Source organism: Tupaia chinensis, unplaced genomic scaffold (assembly GCF_000334495.1).
Source record: "Tupaia chinensis unplaced genomic scaffold, TupChi_1.0 Scaffold000374_1, whole genome shotgun sequence".
Lineage (NCBI taxonomy): Eukaryota > Metazoa > Chordata > Mammalia > Scandentia > Tupaiidae > Tupaia > Tupaia belangeri.
The window spans coordinates 594,465-607,445 of record NW_006159872.1 but is presented as its reverse complement, the minus strand read 5'-3'; the positions used below and the strand labels follow the sequence as shown (position 1 = coordinate 607,445).

The 12,981-nt window shown below is 55.4% G+C and overlaps 3 protein-coding genes across 5 annotated transcripts; 2 read left to right on the top strand and 1 right to left on the bottom strand.

The window, feature by feature from the left end:
• The first annotated feature begins 6 nt into the window (after positions 1–6).
• Positions 7–7,041, top strand: EFNA1 (ephrin A1). The gene is made up of 5 exons (XM_006153417.2): positions 7–153; positions 3,732–4,027; positions 5,496–5,561; positions 5,905–5,955; positions 6,125–7,041. The coding sequence occupies exons 1-5, from the start codon at positions 71–73 to the stop codon at positions 6,235–6,237; spliced, it is 609 nt and encodes a 202-aa protein (XP_006153479.1). The 5' UTR covers positions 7–70; the 3' UTR covers positions 6,238–7,041.
• Positions 7,042–8,021: 980 nt separating this feature from the next.
• SLC50A1 (solute carrier family 50 member 1) lies at positions 8,022–10,419 on the top strand. Of its 2 annotated transcripts, none has more exons than XM_006153415.2 (6): positions 8,022–8,193; positions 8,483–8,560; positions 8,699–8,822; positions 9,427–9,588; positions 9,822–9,941; positions 10,021–10,419. In XM_006153415.2, the coding sequence occupies exons 1-6, from the start codon at positions 8,114–8,116 to the stop codon at positions 10,129–10,131; spliced, it is 675 nt and encodes a 224-aa protein (XP_006153477.1). In that variant the 5' UTR covers positions 8,022–8,113; the 3' UTR covers positions 10,132–10,419. The 2 variants fall into 2 exon arrangements, with proteins under 2 accessions (XP_006153477.1, XP_006153478.1); XM_006153416.3 differs by having other exon boundaries at positions 8,039–8,174.
• Positions 10,420–12,409: 1,990 nt separating this feature from the next.
• On the bottom strand, positions 12,410–12,953 carry DPM3 (dolichyl-phosphate mannosyltransferase subunit 3, regulatory). 2 transcript variants are annotated; one of them, XM_006153414.2, is made up of 2 exons: positions 12,858–12,953; positions 12,410–12,760 (listed from the first exon to the last, which is right to left on the bottom strand). In XM_006153414.2, exons 1-2 carry the CDS (start codon positions 12,865–12,867, stop codon positions 12,477–12,479), a joined length of 294 nt encoding a protein of 97 aa, XP_006153476.1. In that variant the 5' UTR covers positions 12,868–12,953; the 3' UTR covers positions 12,410–12,476. The 2 variants fall into 2 exon arrangements, with proteins under 2 accessions (XP_006153476.1, XP_006153475.1); XM_006153413.3 differs by having other exon boundaries at positions 12,410–12,781; positions 12,858–12,930.
• Between the last annotated feature and the right edge of the window lie 28 nt (positions 12,954–12,981).

The window sequence follows — 12,981 nt, the reverse complement described above, 5'->3', positions numbered from 1 at the left end:
GGAGCGAGGCTGCTGGAGCACGGAGCTGGAGGAGCCCCTCGTCCCGCCCGGCCTAGCCAGGCCCCGCGCTATGGAGTTCCTCTGGGCCCCCCTCTTGGGTAGTCTGGCTGCTGCTGACCGCCACACCGTCTTCTGGAACAGTTCAAATCCCAAGTAAGCCCTGAGTCTCCCACTGGCAGCCGGGCCGCCGGGCTGGCACTTACCCCGCTGGGTAACTGTCCCAGGCAGCCCCTGATCTGAGCTTGGGGAGGTGACCAGAGGCGGGAAGGATTCTGTACTTTTGGGGAGCCTGCCCTGCCTACTTGGTGGGCACTGTTTCTGCCCTCCGTCTCTCTGGCACCTTTTGCTCTGAAGCGAGGGGCCGTCCTGAACATTCCTGCCCTGAACGTGAGCATCCTCCTTGGCCGCTGGGGCTCCTGGTCTAGGCCCCCCACTACAAAAGCCTCTGTGCTCCTCCTCTTGTGTCACTTGGGCGTCTGCACACACTGTCAGGTACCTGGTGTGACATCCAGAGGAGCAGAGTGTGCGAGTAACCCTGGAAGGACCTCTCAGGAGGGGCCCAGGGTGCAGGGGCTAGGCATTCACTCTGCACTTAAGGGAGCCTGGAGAGCCCCCACCGGGCATCTTTGACATGCACAGGGAGGCACCCATGTGCACAGGTAGGTTGAGGACATCATCTCTGTGTGAGGTTCAGGCAGTAAAACAAGAAGCGATAGAGGGAGGGAGATCATGGGGAAACCTCAGGAGGAATGGAAGGGGTTAACGCTTACAAAGGGCTCTGGGCAGGAAGGAGTTAATCTCTCCTGGGCAGGTTTAGGGCTGGGAGGCAAATGGTACTGGGAGGAAGACGCTGAGCCGGACCCTTTGTTCTTGCCCTTGAGTTTTCTGAAGTTATGGGAACAATATTTGTGGGAAGGCAGGGGGAGGGCAGGGCAGAGTTGGGAAAAAGCTGGGCAGCGTGGGAGGTCAGGAAAAGCCCCTCACTCCGCTTAGCCAGCCTCAGCCCTGGCACACCTGTCCCCACTCTGACCCTGTGGCCCTGCCTGGTGAGGGGCCTGTGGTCTGTGGCTTGTTGGGGTGGGGCATGCAGAAAGCCAGGTGCCAGCCCAGAGGGCAATGCCCTCTAGCCCGTGGGGTGCCGGGGCAGCCCGGCCAGCCTCCCCGGCCCGGCCTGGCTGCACGTTCTTTGCCTCCTTGACCCAATCTCATCCTAGCAGTGGGAGGGAGCAAAGTCCCTGTTTATGCCCATGCCAGGTGTTGACTGGAGGAGGAGGAGGGGACAGGAAGCCATGAGGAGGGAGGGGGGGACCCTGGCCTTTTCCGTTCCCAAGCTCCCAGGTTTCCTCTCTTTCAGGAAAGAGCCTCTTCCTTGTCCCTCTCCCCGCCTTCCCTGACGCCGCTGCCCTCCTTTCCCAGATGGAGAGCAAGAGTCAAAGCAGGGCTAAGTGGAGCGGATTATACCCCAGGAGGGGGCGACTGGTGCCCCCCAGCACCGCCTCTGCCCTGTCCCTCAGCCCCACACACACACACACACACACCCTCGGTCATGCCCGGCACTAGAGAAGCCGTCAGAGTGGAGTCCATAGGCAGCCAAGCCAGGCCCAGCTTGGGGCAAAGATGAGGTGGCAGGGAGTTGGGCGGGTGTGAGGCTGGCATGGGTGACTCAGGGCAGTGGGCACCGGCCTTGGGATCTCCAAGCCCCAGGCAGGGGCAGCATGGTGAGAGGGGCGGTGCCGCTGTGAGCCAGGCCCTGGCCTGGTGGAGCCTGCCCATTCAGACCTGCCAGTCCCTTTGCCTAGAGCACAGTGCCCAGGGCAGGCGGGCGCTGTGCCATCTGGGGTTCTGGGGCTGTCCACATTTGACAAGGTACATTTTCATGGGTTCTCAGGAGTGCTGGGGCGGGGAGCAGAGGTGGAAGAGGAATGAGTCAGTGCCCGTCACGGGAATGGGGGAAGACGCCAGGCCCAGAGCTGAAATACCTGTTCTGAAATGGCTTCTATGTTTATCTCTCCAGAGAGGAATTTTAAAAGCCTCTCTGCTCCTCTCAGTCTCTTTCCCCGGGGTGGGGGAGGGGCCCTGAAGCCCTGCCGCAGGCTGGCATGCTGCAGCAAGGCAGATCCCCTCAGGGGTCCTGCTGACTGGGCAGTGGGTGCCCACCTTAGAGGCTTTTGGCCCAGCCCCTCCCTCCCCTCAGCCCCTCCCGCCACCCATGCCCAGGGCTGTGGTTTGGAGCAAGTTGGCAGCCGCTCTGCTGAGTCTCAGCTGGCAGTGCTGGGGGAATTCAGAGAAGCTGACCAGCTCGGAGTGGGAGGAGAGGGAGGCAGAGGCATTGCTCCTGCTCAGACCCCACCCAGACTGGGGCCAGGTGTCTGGGTTTGGGGGGAGGCTGGAGTGGGTCAGGCCTAGGGGAAAGAACGGGGGAAGGGAGCAGGCTCCACCTTGGGGGGCTGGGGTTGTGTGGAGGGGAGAGGCTAGCTGTGATCTGAGAACCCCAGCGTTTTATCTAGGCAGAGGTGGAAGTGTGGCTTTGGGGAGTAAAAGGACAGGGATGTGTGGGGGTACTTTGAGGAAAGAAGACAAGGAGACCAGGGCATCGATCTGAGGAGCTAGAGAGATTTAAGAGGACTGAGTGAATGATGAGAATGATCTCATTCGGGGACCAGGGGCATCCTCTGTGGGCCAGAGTCCACTAGAGGTTTGGAGAACAAGGGATGCTGGGAAATATGGGTAATGCCCAGCGGGGCAGGGGAGGAAATGAGAGGAGCAAGAGGCAGCCGCAGAAGTGTGGGCTCAGCAGCAGCTCCACAGAGAAAAGGCTTCCGGAGCTGCTCCGCAGGCGGCCCAGAGGGTCCCATAGCACTTACAGGGCAGCGGTGGGGCAGATCTGAGGAAGGATGTCTGGGAGCTACCGACATACCTGGGGCCCACCCTTGGGAAGAGACTAGAGGGGTGATGGAAAGCGCTTTGGTACCGGGGAGGTACCAAGTGAATGCCATTAGAGGCAGATGGCCTAATGGTTACGTCGTCACTAGACTCCCATGTACTCAATCGTACGTAGTTCAAGTCCCAGACCCGGCAGCTTAAGACACACCGAGTGTGTTGGGACCAACAGTTAGTGTAATGGCTATGTTGCTGAACTCCCATGTAGTCAACCATGGTTTGAGTCCTGGACCTGGTGGCTTAAACACGCCAGGCACGTGTGCGTGCCTGCCCAAGATCCTGAGAGGAGAATGGAGGAGAAGGGATTGTGGCATGGCCATCCCCCTGGGGGTGAATTCTCACTTTCTGTCTCTTTGTCTCTCTCTGCCTTTTTGGTGAGCGCACGTGCCCTATATCAAAAAAAAAAAAAAAAAAGAACAAAAAACCTCTCCAACAACAAAAACTCACACCAAGTGTGTGCACGTGCGTGCCCAAGATCCCGAGAGGAAACTGGAGGGGGGGGTGATTTCTAGCTCTCTGTCTTTCCAGCCCTATATCAAATACCTCTCTTCTAAAATTGTTTTTAACCAGAGGCCTAATAGGGGAAGATGATGGTGGGGGAATGTTTGGAGACATGGGAAGGTAGACAAGAGGTCAAGATCAGTAAACATCGGGAGTTGATATTTTAGAAGAACTTTTGCGGGGTGGGGAGGCCCAGCGTGAAATGCAAGGGGTCACATAAACATGTGGAGGCTGGAGGCTCTGACCCAGCTCCTGTATGCCCACCTGCTTCCTCCCCACTGTGCGCTCAGGTTCCGGAATGAGGACTACACAGTGCACGTGCAGCTGAATGACTACCTGGATATCATCTGTCCACATTACGAGGATGACTCTGTGGCGGAGGCAGCCATGGAGCGGTACACGCTGTACCTGGTGGAGCATGAGGAGTACCAGGTGTGCGAGCCCCGGACCAAGGACCAGGTCCGCTGGCGGTGCAACCGGCCCAGTGCCAAGCATGGCCCAGAGAAGCTGTCTGAGAAGTTCCAGCGCTTCACGCCTTTCACCCTAGGCAAGGAGTTCAAAGAAGGACACAGCTACTATTACATCTGTGAGTGCCCGGGAGGCAGGCCTGGGGCACATCCCAGGGGCACAGTGGCACTGGGTACACGCTCTGGGGGGAACCGAGCAGTCAGGCAGCAGAGGGCCCCTTCCAAATGTCTCGAATTCTATTTTCTTTACCTTTTTTTTTTTTCCCCTTATAATTGCCAGAGGGTGCATGTGTTAGCCAGAGAGAGGGGGAGGGAGAAAGCACCCCCCATGGGTGTGGTCATGCCACAATCTCTTCTCCTCCATTACTCCATCCTCTCGAGATTTTGGGCACTTGCCCAGTGTGTTTATCAAGCTGCCGGGGGCTGGGATTCAGCTCCATTAAGCACTGGGCTACAGGGCCAGCCTGAATTCTATCTTAAGTCACTCCCATCGCACATACATGGAGTGAGCTGCTGTGCACGGAGCACTCTGCATGGCTCTATGGGCACAGATAAATAAAGCACTACAGAGGTCTGTCCTTACGGAAGCTGGGAAGGAACACACCTAAGTTAATAGACTACGGGGCTGGACAGTAGCCCTGCGGTAAATGCAATGCCGTGCAAGGCTCACCCACGTGGGAAGGTGGCCAGTTTATGCCTGGAAACCTCTCTGAGTATTCCAGAACCCACATGCATGATCTTGGACTGGCTGGGGCTAGGGGTGGATTGTGGCGTCGAGATCCTGTTGAGGGTGTTGTATCTCCATCTTTCTCACTCATAGAATAAATAACCTTAAAAAAAAAAAATAGGTCAGCAGACTATTAGTGTAATATGGACTTGAGCACCTTGGGAAGACGACCGGGCCCCTGCCAGGCTTGGAGAAGGCTGAGCTGAGAGCAGGCAGTGGAGTTGGCGAGCGTGACTGAGGTCCCAGCAATGTGGAGGCTGAGGCAGAAGGATTACAACACAGACCACATCCACAGCTTTGGGAGAGGAGTTTGACATCTTCGGGGAACCTAGGTTCAGCCTAGCTGGAGTGAGAGAGACACAGGACGTGGAGAGAGATGAGCTTGAAGAGTTAGACAAGTCAGAGCATGATGGGGAGGAGGTCTAAACGTGCTAAGGATTTGCACTTTATCCTGAGAGCAGTGGAGAGCCACTGGTAGGTTTTAAGAGCCATAAGGTCAGCTCTGTGTAGAATGGATCTAGTACACTGTCTACACAGGGGAAATATAAAATATTCCGGGTAAGGGGAACATATTGTGAAGGCCTCACCCAGCTTCAGGCTCAGAGGAGTGAAGGGTGGATGCGGGAAGGGGACAGTGTCTATAATCTACCACAGCCAAAGCTGAGGGTTATCTAAAGACTGGGAGGTCGGGCTGAACATTGGCAGGAAGTGGGCAAGAACCAAGGTGGGTAAGAATCAAAATTAGAGTGAAGGAAGGAATTAAAATGAGCAGAAGCCAAAAAAGCGGGCCCAGAGGCAGCTAGGCATGCATTTTCTTCCGACAAAGGTTCCTTCCTTGACACTCTGGGCTTATCTTGCAGCCAAACCCATCCACCATCAAGAAGACCAGTGCTTGAGGTTGAAGGTGACCGTCAATGGCAAAATCAGTGAGTGTCAGGCCCCTGTGCAACTCCCTCCTCCTCCTTTTTTTTTTTTAATTGCTACAGCACACATGTGCTAGCCAAAGAGGGGAGAGGTCACCCCTAATGGTACATGGTCATACCCAGGTCCCTTCTCTATTTCTCCATCATGTTGAGATTTTGGTCAAGATGCAAATCACTGGGGCTTGGATTTGAACCACCAGCCATGTGGGATCCAGCTCCCATAACTCCTACAGGGCCAGCCCTCCTTCCTCCATTTCTATGCTGGGAGTACCTCTGCCCTGCCCACCCTGCATTCACCCCTCTGCCTCCAATACAACGGCCCATCTACCTCACTCTTGTCTTTCAGCTCACAGTCCTCAGGCCCATGCCAATCCACAGGAGAAGAGACTCCCAGCAGGTAGGGAACTGGAGCAAATTCGGCCTGGTGTGCAGGAAGGGGTCCACCTGATGGGTGGGTACAGGAGGTGGCACTTCTGCCACACATAGGCTGGGAAATCCTGTTGGGCTGAGGGCCAGAGCAAACAGCAGAGCCACTCATCTTGGGCCCTCTGCTCTCTCACTTACAGACGACTCGAAGGTGCACGTGCTGCATAGCATCGGCCACAGTGCCGCCCCCCGCCTCTTCCCTCTTGCCTGGGCTGTGCTGCTGCTGCCGTTTCTGCTGCTGCAAGCGCCATGACGGTGTATGCCACACTTGGCTTAAGGATTGGAACTGGGCCTAGGGACAGTGGCAGGCACCCCTCACCTGTCCTGGGGCCACACCCAAAGCCCTGAGAGCCCTGGGAAACACTCCCACCATGTGCACAAGCTGCCACCAGCAGCCTCAGAACGGGTCAGTATCAAGGGTTTCAACCCAAAGGAGGTCAACCAGCCTGGCAGTGCCGTTCCCGGCTCCACCTCGGAGGGATGGAGAAAGAAGTGAAGTCTTTTCCTTGTCATTCCTGCCTTTAAGCCAAAGAAGCAAGCTATGCAGACGTGTCCTCTTAAAGATACAGCAGGATCTGAGCTGGAAGGGGCCTGGGATTGGGTGGATGGACACTGAACTTGGGAAAGATGCCCCTCCCAGAGAGAGCCAGGATGCCCGGATGAACCGACGGAAGGAAAATCAAGAGGCAGTTTCCCACTTGGGAGTCAGGTACAGGAGATGCAGCATGCTTGGGCTGTCCAGCATCTCCCAGCAAGACCTCCATCTGCGGAGTTGCCACAGAGAGGTTTGTAGCAGGCACTGCATCCTTGTCCCATCCTGGGGGGCAGCACCCTCCCAGAAATGCACCAGCAGGGGGGCTGTGCCAACCTGTTCTTGGAGTGTAGCCCTAAGGGCAGTGCCAGTGTGTACAGTCTGTCCAGGCTGTAGCCAAAAGGGCAGGACCCACGTGTACAGTATCTGTGTATAAACTTGCCATGTGTCTATACTGATTTCTACAACTGGAATTTTTTTATACGATATTCTTTGTCAAAATAAAGCCATGTGTTTTTTTTTGGATGTGTTTTTCTGCCCCTCTGAATTAACTTACAACCATCTAGTCCTTGCTCTGTGTTGGGCTGTGCTACACCAGTAATGAGTGGGTTTGCATTCCTGTCTCTTCTCCAAAGAATACATGCCCCTCACCAGCCCAAAGGGGTGGTGTTTCCTTCTCTGAGGGTCGTGCAGGACAGGAGAGCTCCCCACAGCAGTCTCAGGTTCTATGCGGCACCCCACGCTGGAAGTTCTTCCTGTCCAACGTCTCCCCTCTCCCACCCCCTCAGTGCTGGGCTTTGGCATACTGTTCAGGTACTCATGCTCTTTGGGTGAGTCAGGGCAGCCGGGAAGGCAGGAACGCCAGCTGAGACACGCGCCCCACCCCACAGCCGGACCCGCCGGGATGCGTGGGAGGTTGGGAGGGAAAGTTCCCAGCAGCAAGTAGGTCGGCCTTTGGGGTCAGTGATAGGGGCTTCGGTGCACTGGCCAAGTTATGTAAAGTCGGCTCTCAGGCTGGAAAGGGAGGGCGTCTGATGAGGCCTGGGTGGTTCCTGGCAATCCCTGGAGAAGCTGGGAAGAGACTTCAGAAAATTCCCGGGTCCTCCCAAACCCTGAGCAACTAAGGTTCTGATAAGAAGCTCTGGATGAAGCGTGTTGAAATCTGGTTGGTCTAGCAAGCTTTTGTCTTGGTCTACCGCGTAGACACCTGGGCCTGTGGCCATACAAGTCGAGTGAGGCTGGGTGGTTAGATGATCCAGGGGCTAGCAGAGTGTGGGGACCGGCGGGGGCTGGGGACAAATCTGCGGAGCCCTAAAAGGGACAAACCAGCATCTGGAGGGCAAGGGCAGGACCAGGACTATGAGCACCACCAACCGGCAGCGAGTCGGCTCGGGCAGAGACAGGCGCTCCGAGGGGCGGGGCCCCAGTTCCGGTTCGGCGTTTTAGGGGAGGGCCGGGTTCCGGTTCAGTCTCCGGAGGGACAAGCCCGAGCGCGCGGGGGCGGAGCCGGGCGCGCGCTGGGCGGGGCTTCGGCGTCCCCGGCCCGGCGGAGCTAGCGGGCTCCGGGTCCTGGGCGCGGGATCAGACTTGCAGCCGGATGGAAGCGGGCGGCATGGTCGACTCGCTCCTTTCCGGAGCTTGCGTGTTCTTTACCCTCGGCATGTTCTCCACTGGCTTGTGAGAGCGCGGCCGGACCGGGCGGGGGTAGGACCAGGAAGTCAGGAAAGGAGCAGGAGAGAGGGACGGAGACGTGGCCCCAGCCCGGGGCTGCGTCCAGAATCCGGGTCAAAGTGGAATCGGGTCGAGGGGTCTGGAGTACAAGGGCAAGGGCCAGTTGCAGGACCTGAGGGAGAAGGCAGGGGAGCTGAGGAGGGGTGTGTCTGTGGTCCTCTGGGGAGAATGATAGACACGGGATCCCAGCAGGGGGGATCTACCCCTCACCCCTCCCTTCGGGACCCCATTACAGATCAGACCTCAGTCACATGCGTATGACCCGGAGCGTGGACAGCGTCCAGTTCCTGCCCTTTCTCACCACGGATGTCAGGTGAGAGGGTTGAGGGCTGCAGCGGGAAAGGTAGTCCGAGGTAGGTGGGGGAGGGGTGAGGAGCTCGTGGAGGAGACCCCTCGCGGACCCCTTCCACACTCAAGCTCCGGGGTCGTGTCTCTCCCCTCCTCCCTGCAGCAACTTGAGCTGGCTGAGTTACGGGGTCTTGAAGCGTGACGGGACCATCATCATCGTCAACGCAGTGGGTGCCGTGCTTCAGACACTGTATATCTTGGTGTACCTGCACTACTGCCCTCGGAAGGTAGCGGCCCTCCCTCGGACACCTGCCTGCTGCAGGCCACCTTGCCCACAGGGCAAACACGATTTCCTAGAAAACTGACAGGCTGGCACTGCCATCTTTTCCTGGAAGGCCCTTCCAGCTTTGGAGTTTTCCTTCCTCCAGGAAGCCAGCCTTCTGAGACACACACGTTGTGCCCCCAGCTGGTAGCCCTACCTAGCCTGATGCCTGTGCCCTACCCCTCACCCCAGCTGTCCAGCAAGTCCAGGGGAAAGGGCTTTTGTTTCTGATGTTCCTGTAGAGCCAGGCCCAGTGACTGAGAATGAGATGATTCCCTCCGCTTCCCCTACTCAATCACACAAGCTCCTACTGTGTGTCGAGCTCACCAAAAAAGACATCTTTTTCCCTCGTTCAGTCCTCCAGTGTTGTGAGTGAATGTGACTTTCCCAACAAGTCACTAGTGGGAAAGAGGGTGTGGAGGGTGTGGAAACTGCAACACTGGAGTCAAACAAAGGCTGGCTTCCCTACTGGAGCAGGGGAGAGGGCAGGATGAGTTCACTGCAGCAGGTGCAGCAGGAGGTCAGAGTGCTCCTGGCACACCTGCAAGTAAGGCGTCTCTCCTTTGTAGCGTCCTGTGCTCCTACAGACGGCAACCCTCCTGGGGGTCCTTCTCCTGGGTTTCGGCTACTTTTGGCTCCTGGTGCCCAACCTTGAGGCTCAGCTTCAGCAGCTGGGCCTCTTCTGCAGTGTCTTCACCATCAGCATGTACATCTCACCACTGGTTGACTTGGTGAGTAGAGGTATTGGTGGAGGTAGGGCAGATTAGAAGGGCCAGGCTCGGATAGCCAGAGTCTAGCACAACTCCCAAGGAGAGGGAGACCCAAATCCTAGGAGACAAGGCAAGATATAAGGGCTGGGTGACAGATCAGGGAGGATGCTTGGCCATTTCTTAGAAGAAATTCTGGGGTTAGGTGGGAACTTTACTGTGTGCCTGGGCTAGGAGTCTTTCTTCCTTTCCCACAGGCCAAGATCATTCAAACGAGATCAACCAAACGTCTCTCCTTCTCACTCACCATTGCCACCCTTCTTACCTCTGCCTCCTGGTCCCTCTATGGGTTCCGACTTGGAGATCCCTACATCATGGTAAGCAGAATATGGACGGCATGACTGCTGTGGACGGGGAAAACTGGTTCCTCTCCTCACAGCAGCCCTTTGATTTCAGGTGCCCAACCTTCCAGGAATCGTCACAAGCTTGATTCGCCTCTGGCTTTTCTGGAAATATCCCCACGAGCAAGACAGCTCCCCCAGGAACTACCAGTTCCTGCAAACGTGAGGCAGCTCACTTCACCACTGGGCACCGTAATGCCACCTTGGTACCAAAGACAGCTCTATTTCAGCTGGTCTTGCTGACTAGCTCCATGGGTGCAATGAGTTACAGGGAAAAGAGACAGCATTAGCACTAGAAGGACCAAAGAAAGCGTGTCACTGAGATGATCAGGTGGGACCTAGGAAATGAAATTACTTTTATTTTTGAGAAAAAAAAATTTTTTTTTTTAATGATGGAGGTTAGGGTGCTATATTTAGAATGTGCCTTAAAAATAAACTGTTCCCAGGACCAGCAGTTGGCGTAATGGCTATGTCGCTGGACTCCCATGTAGTCAACCGCGGGTCGAGTCCTGGACGCAGTGGTTTAAACTCACACTGGGTGCATGTGCGTGCGTGCCCAAGATCCGGAGAAGAGAATGCAGAAGGGATTGCTGCACGGCCATCCCTCCTGGGGTGGGGTGATTTCTCACTTTCTGTCTCTCTGTCTCTTTCTGGTGAGCACACACGCCCTATAGCAAAAATACCTCTCAAAAAAAAAAGCAAAAAAACCCAACAACTGTTCCCCACCCACCCATCATGATTCTAGTCATGATTCCCATTTGGCCTGGTTTGGTGAAGGTAGGTAGATGCAGCTATTCTCAGGTTAGTAGGAATGTTCAGAAAAGATACCTAGAAAAAGAAAATAATAAAAGGCCTTGGGAAGGCCTTATTAAGAACAGGGTTGGGGGGAAGGCCGGCAGATAGCATGATGGTTAAGGATGCTGGACTCCCATGTGGCTGACCATGGTTTGAATCCCAGACCTGGTGGCTTGCTTTCTCATTCCCCCCCCACACACACACACCCTGTCCCTCTCTGATAAAATAAATTTAAATAATTCTTAAAAAATTATTTTAGGGACAAGCAGTTGGCGTAATGGCTATGTCGCTGAACTCTCATGTAGCCAACCGTGATTCAAGTCCCAGACCAGTTGGCTTAAACTCACGCTGGGCATGTGTGCGTGCATGTCCAAGATCCCGAGAGGAGAAAGGAGAAGGGATTGTGGCGTGGCCATCCCCCCTGGGGGGTGATTTCTCACTTTCTGTCTCTCTCTGTCTCTCTGGCGAGTGCACACGCCTTATGGCAAAAACCTCTCAAAAATATTTTTAAAAAGAATTTTTTTTATTTAACTTTATTTTATTTACTTATTTAAGTTTGACAAGAGAGGGACAGAGAGAGAGAGAGGGAAAGTGAGAAAGCCAGCCACCAGGTCCGGGACTTGAACAGTGGTCGCCCAAGTGGAGTCCAGCATCCTTAACCACAATGCCACCTGCCGGCCCAAGTAAAATAATTCTTTTAAAAAAAAAAAACAGGGTTAGAGAACCAGCAGATGATGTGATGGTTATGTTGCTGGGCTCCCACAGAGTTGACCGCAGTTTGAATCCTGGACTTAACAGCTTAAAACATGTGGGTACCTGTGGTGCATGCCTAAAATCCTGAGAAGAGAATGGAGGAGTAGGGGTTGCAGAGTGGCCATCGCCCCCGGGGTGGGAGGGACTTCTTGTTTTCTGTCTCTGTGTCTTTCCTGTGTACACACATGCCCTATAGCAAACGATCTCTATTACCAAAAAAAAAAAAAAAAAAAAAAAAAAAAAAAAAAAAAAAAAGAACAGAGTGGGCGAGCCAGTGAGTGGTGTGGTTAAGGTACTAGACTCCCACATAGCCAACCACAGTTAATGTCCCAGACTCAGCAGCTTGAAAATCACACTAGGCGCGTGTGTGTGCATGCCCTCGAATGCTGAAAATCCTGAGAAGAGATGGAGAAGGGACTGCATGGTGGCCACACCCCCTGGGGGTTTATTTCTCACTGTGTCTGGTGAGTGCATTCATGCTATGGCAAGAGAAACTTCTAAAAATTATAAAAAATTAAAATACTAGAAAAGAGAATGACATTTCCATCCTGAAGGATCTTGAGAAGGGCTTTTTGCCTCCTTTGGAGCAAAAAATGGGGAACATTGAGTGAGATGCAAAGATGAAAGCTGCGCTGGGCTCAGTGCTCTGTGATGCTGGACCCACGTGGGAAGGTGCAGGTTCCCTACGAAGGTCTCCCTGTGCCTGCCCCAGCCCACAAAATCCAGGCTGGCCGAGGGTGGGGGTGAAGACTGTTGGGGGTTCCGATCTCCCAGGAGAAATTAAATTTTTTTAAAACTTAAAGGCTGAGATGACCCCAGGAAGATGGCCCTTCCCTTCTCCACAACTGGTACACAGGATCCCCAATTACCATTCTCCGTACTGAAACCGCACAAGATTACAAAATAAACTCGCTCTTTAATGGAAAATGGGAACGAGGGCTTCCTGGGAACGAAGTCAGGGCGTCAGAAGCGCAGCCCTCTTTGGGCCAAGTCTGCTCGGGCCTCCTGGATCTGGCTCTGTAGCTCACGGGCGGCGTCCTCGCAGTCGTGAAAAGTGGCCACGCGATAGCCCACAGTCCCCAGGGCATAGCAGCCGGCGGACACCAGCAAGTAGGCGGGCAGTGGCCACAGCACCTCCCGGCAGGGCGAGGGCAGGTCCAGGCCCAGGGCGCCCATGGTCAGGGCCGCCCAAGCGGAGCCCAGGAGCGCCAGTCCCCAAAGCCATTGCGCCAATTTCGTCATGGTCACTGCGGGGAGGGAAAGCAAAGCTTGAGGTGGTCCCTTCGACCCAGGCCCAGTCTCTGTCGCTTTCGCCCTCCCCACTCTGCCGCCTGCCTCACTTACCCTTTACCATGCATCCCCTTCCCGGCACGGACCCGGCGCCAGCACCCGGAAGGCCCCTGCTGCGCACGCTCCGCCTCGCGCGGCCCTCTGGGAGCTGTAGTTCTCACGGCGGGCGCCCCCGTAC

What these genes read in the sequence shown, in the direction of transcription:
- SLC50A1 (XM_006153415.2), top strand. Translation starts at nt 8,114, where the DNA reads ATGGAAGCGGGCGGCATGGTCGACTCGCTCCTTTCCGGAGCTTGCGTG. An exon ending in TTTCTCACCACGGATGTCAG is followed by an intron (nt 8,561 to 8,698) that starts GTGAGAGGGTTG and finishes TCCTCCCTGCAG; the next exon opens with CAACTTGAGCTGGCTGAGTT. An exon ending in TTGGAGATCCCTACATCATG is followed by an intron (nt 9,942 to 10,020) that starts GTAAGCAGAATA and finishes CTTTGATTTCAG; the next exon opens with GTGCCCAACCTTCCAGGAAT.
- EFNA1 (XM_006153417.2), top strand. Translation starts at nt 71, where the DNA reads ATGGAGTTCCTCTGGGCCCCCCTCTTGGGTAGTCTGGCTGCTGCTGAC. An exon ending in ACACAGCTACTATTACATCT is followed by an intron (nt 4,028 to 5,495) that starts GTGAGTGCCCGG and finishes CTTATCTTGCAG; the next exon opens with CCAAACCCATCCACCATCAA. An exon ending in GGAGAAGAGACTCCCAGCAG is followed by an intron (nt 5,956 to 6,124) that starts GTAGGGAACTGG and finishes TCTCACTTACAG; the next exon opens with ACGACTCGAAGGTGCACGTG.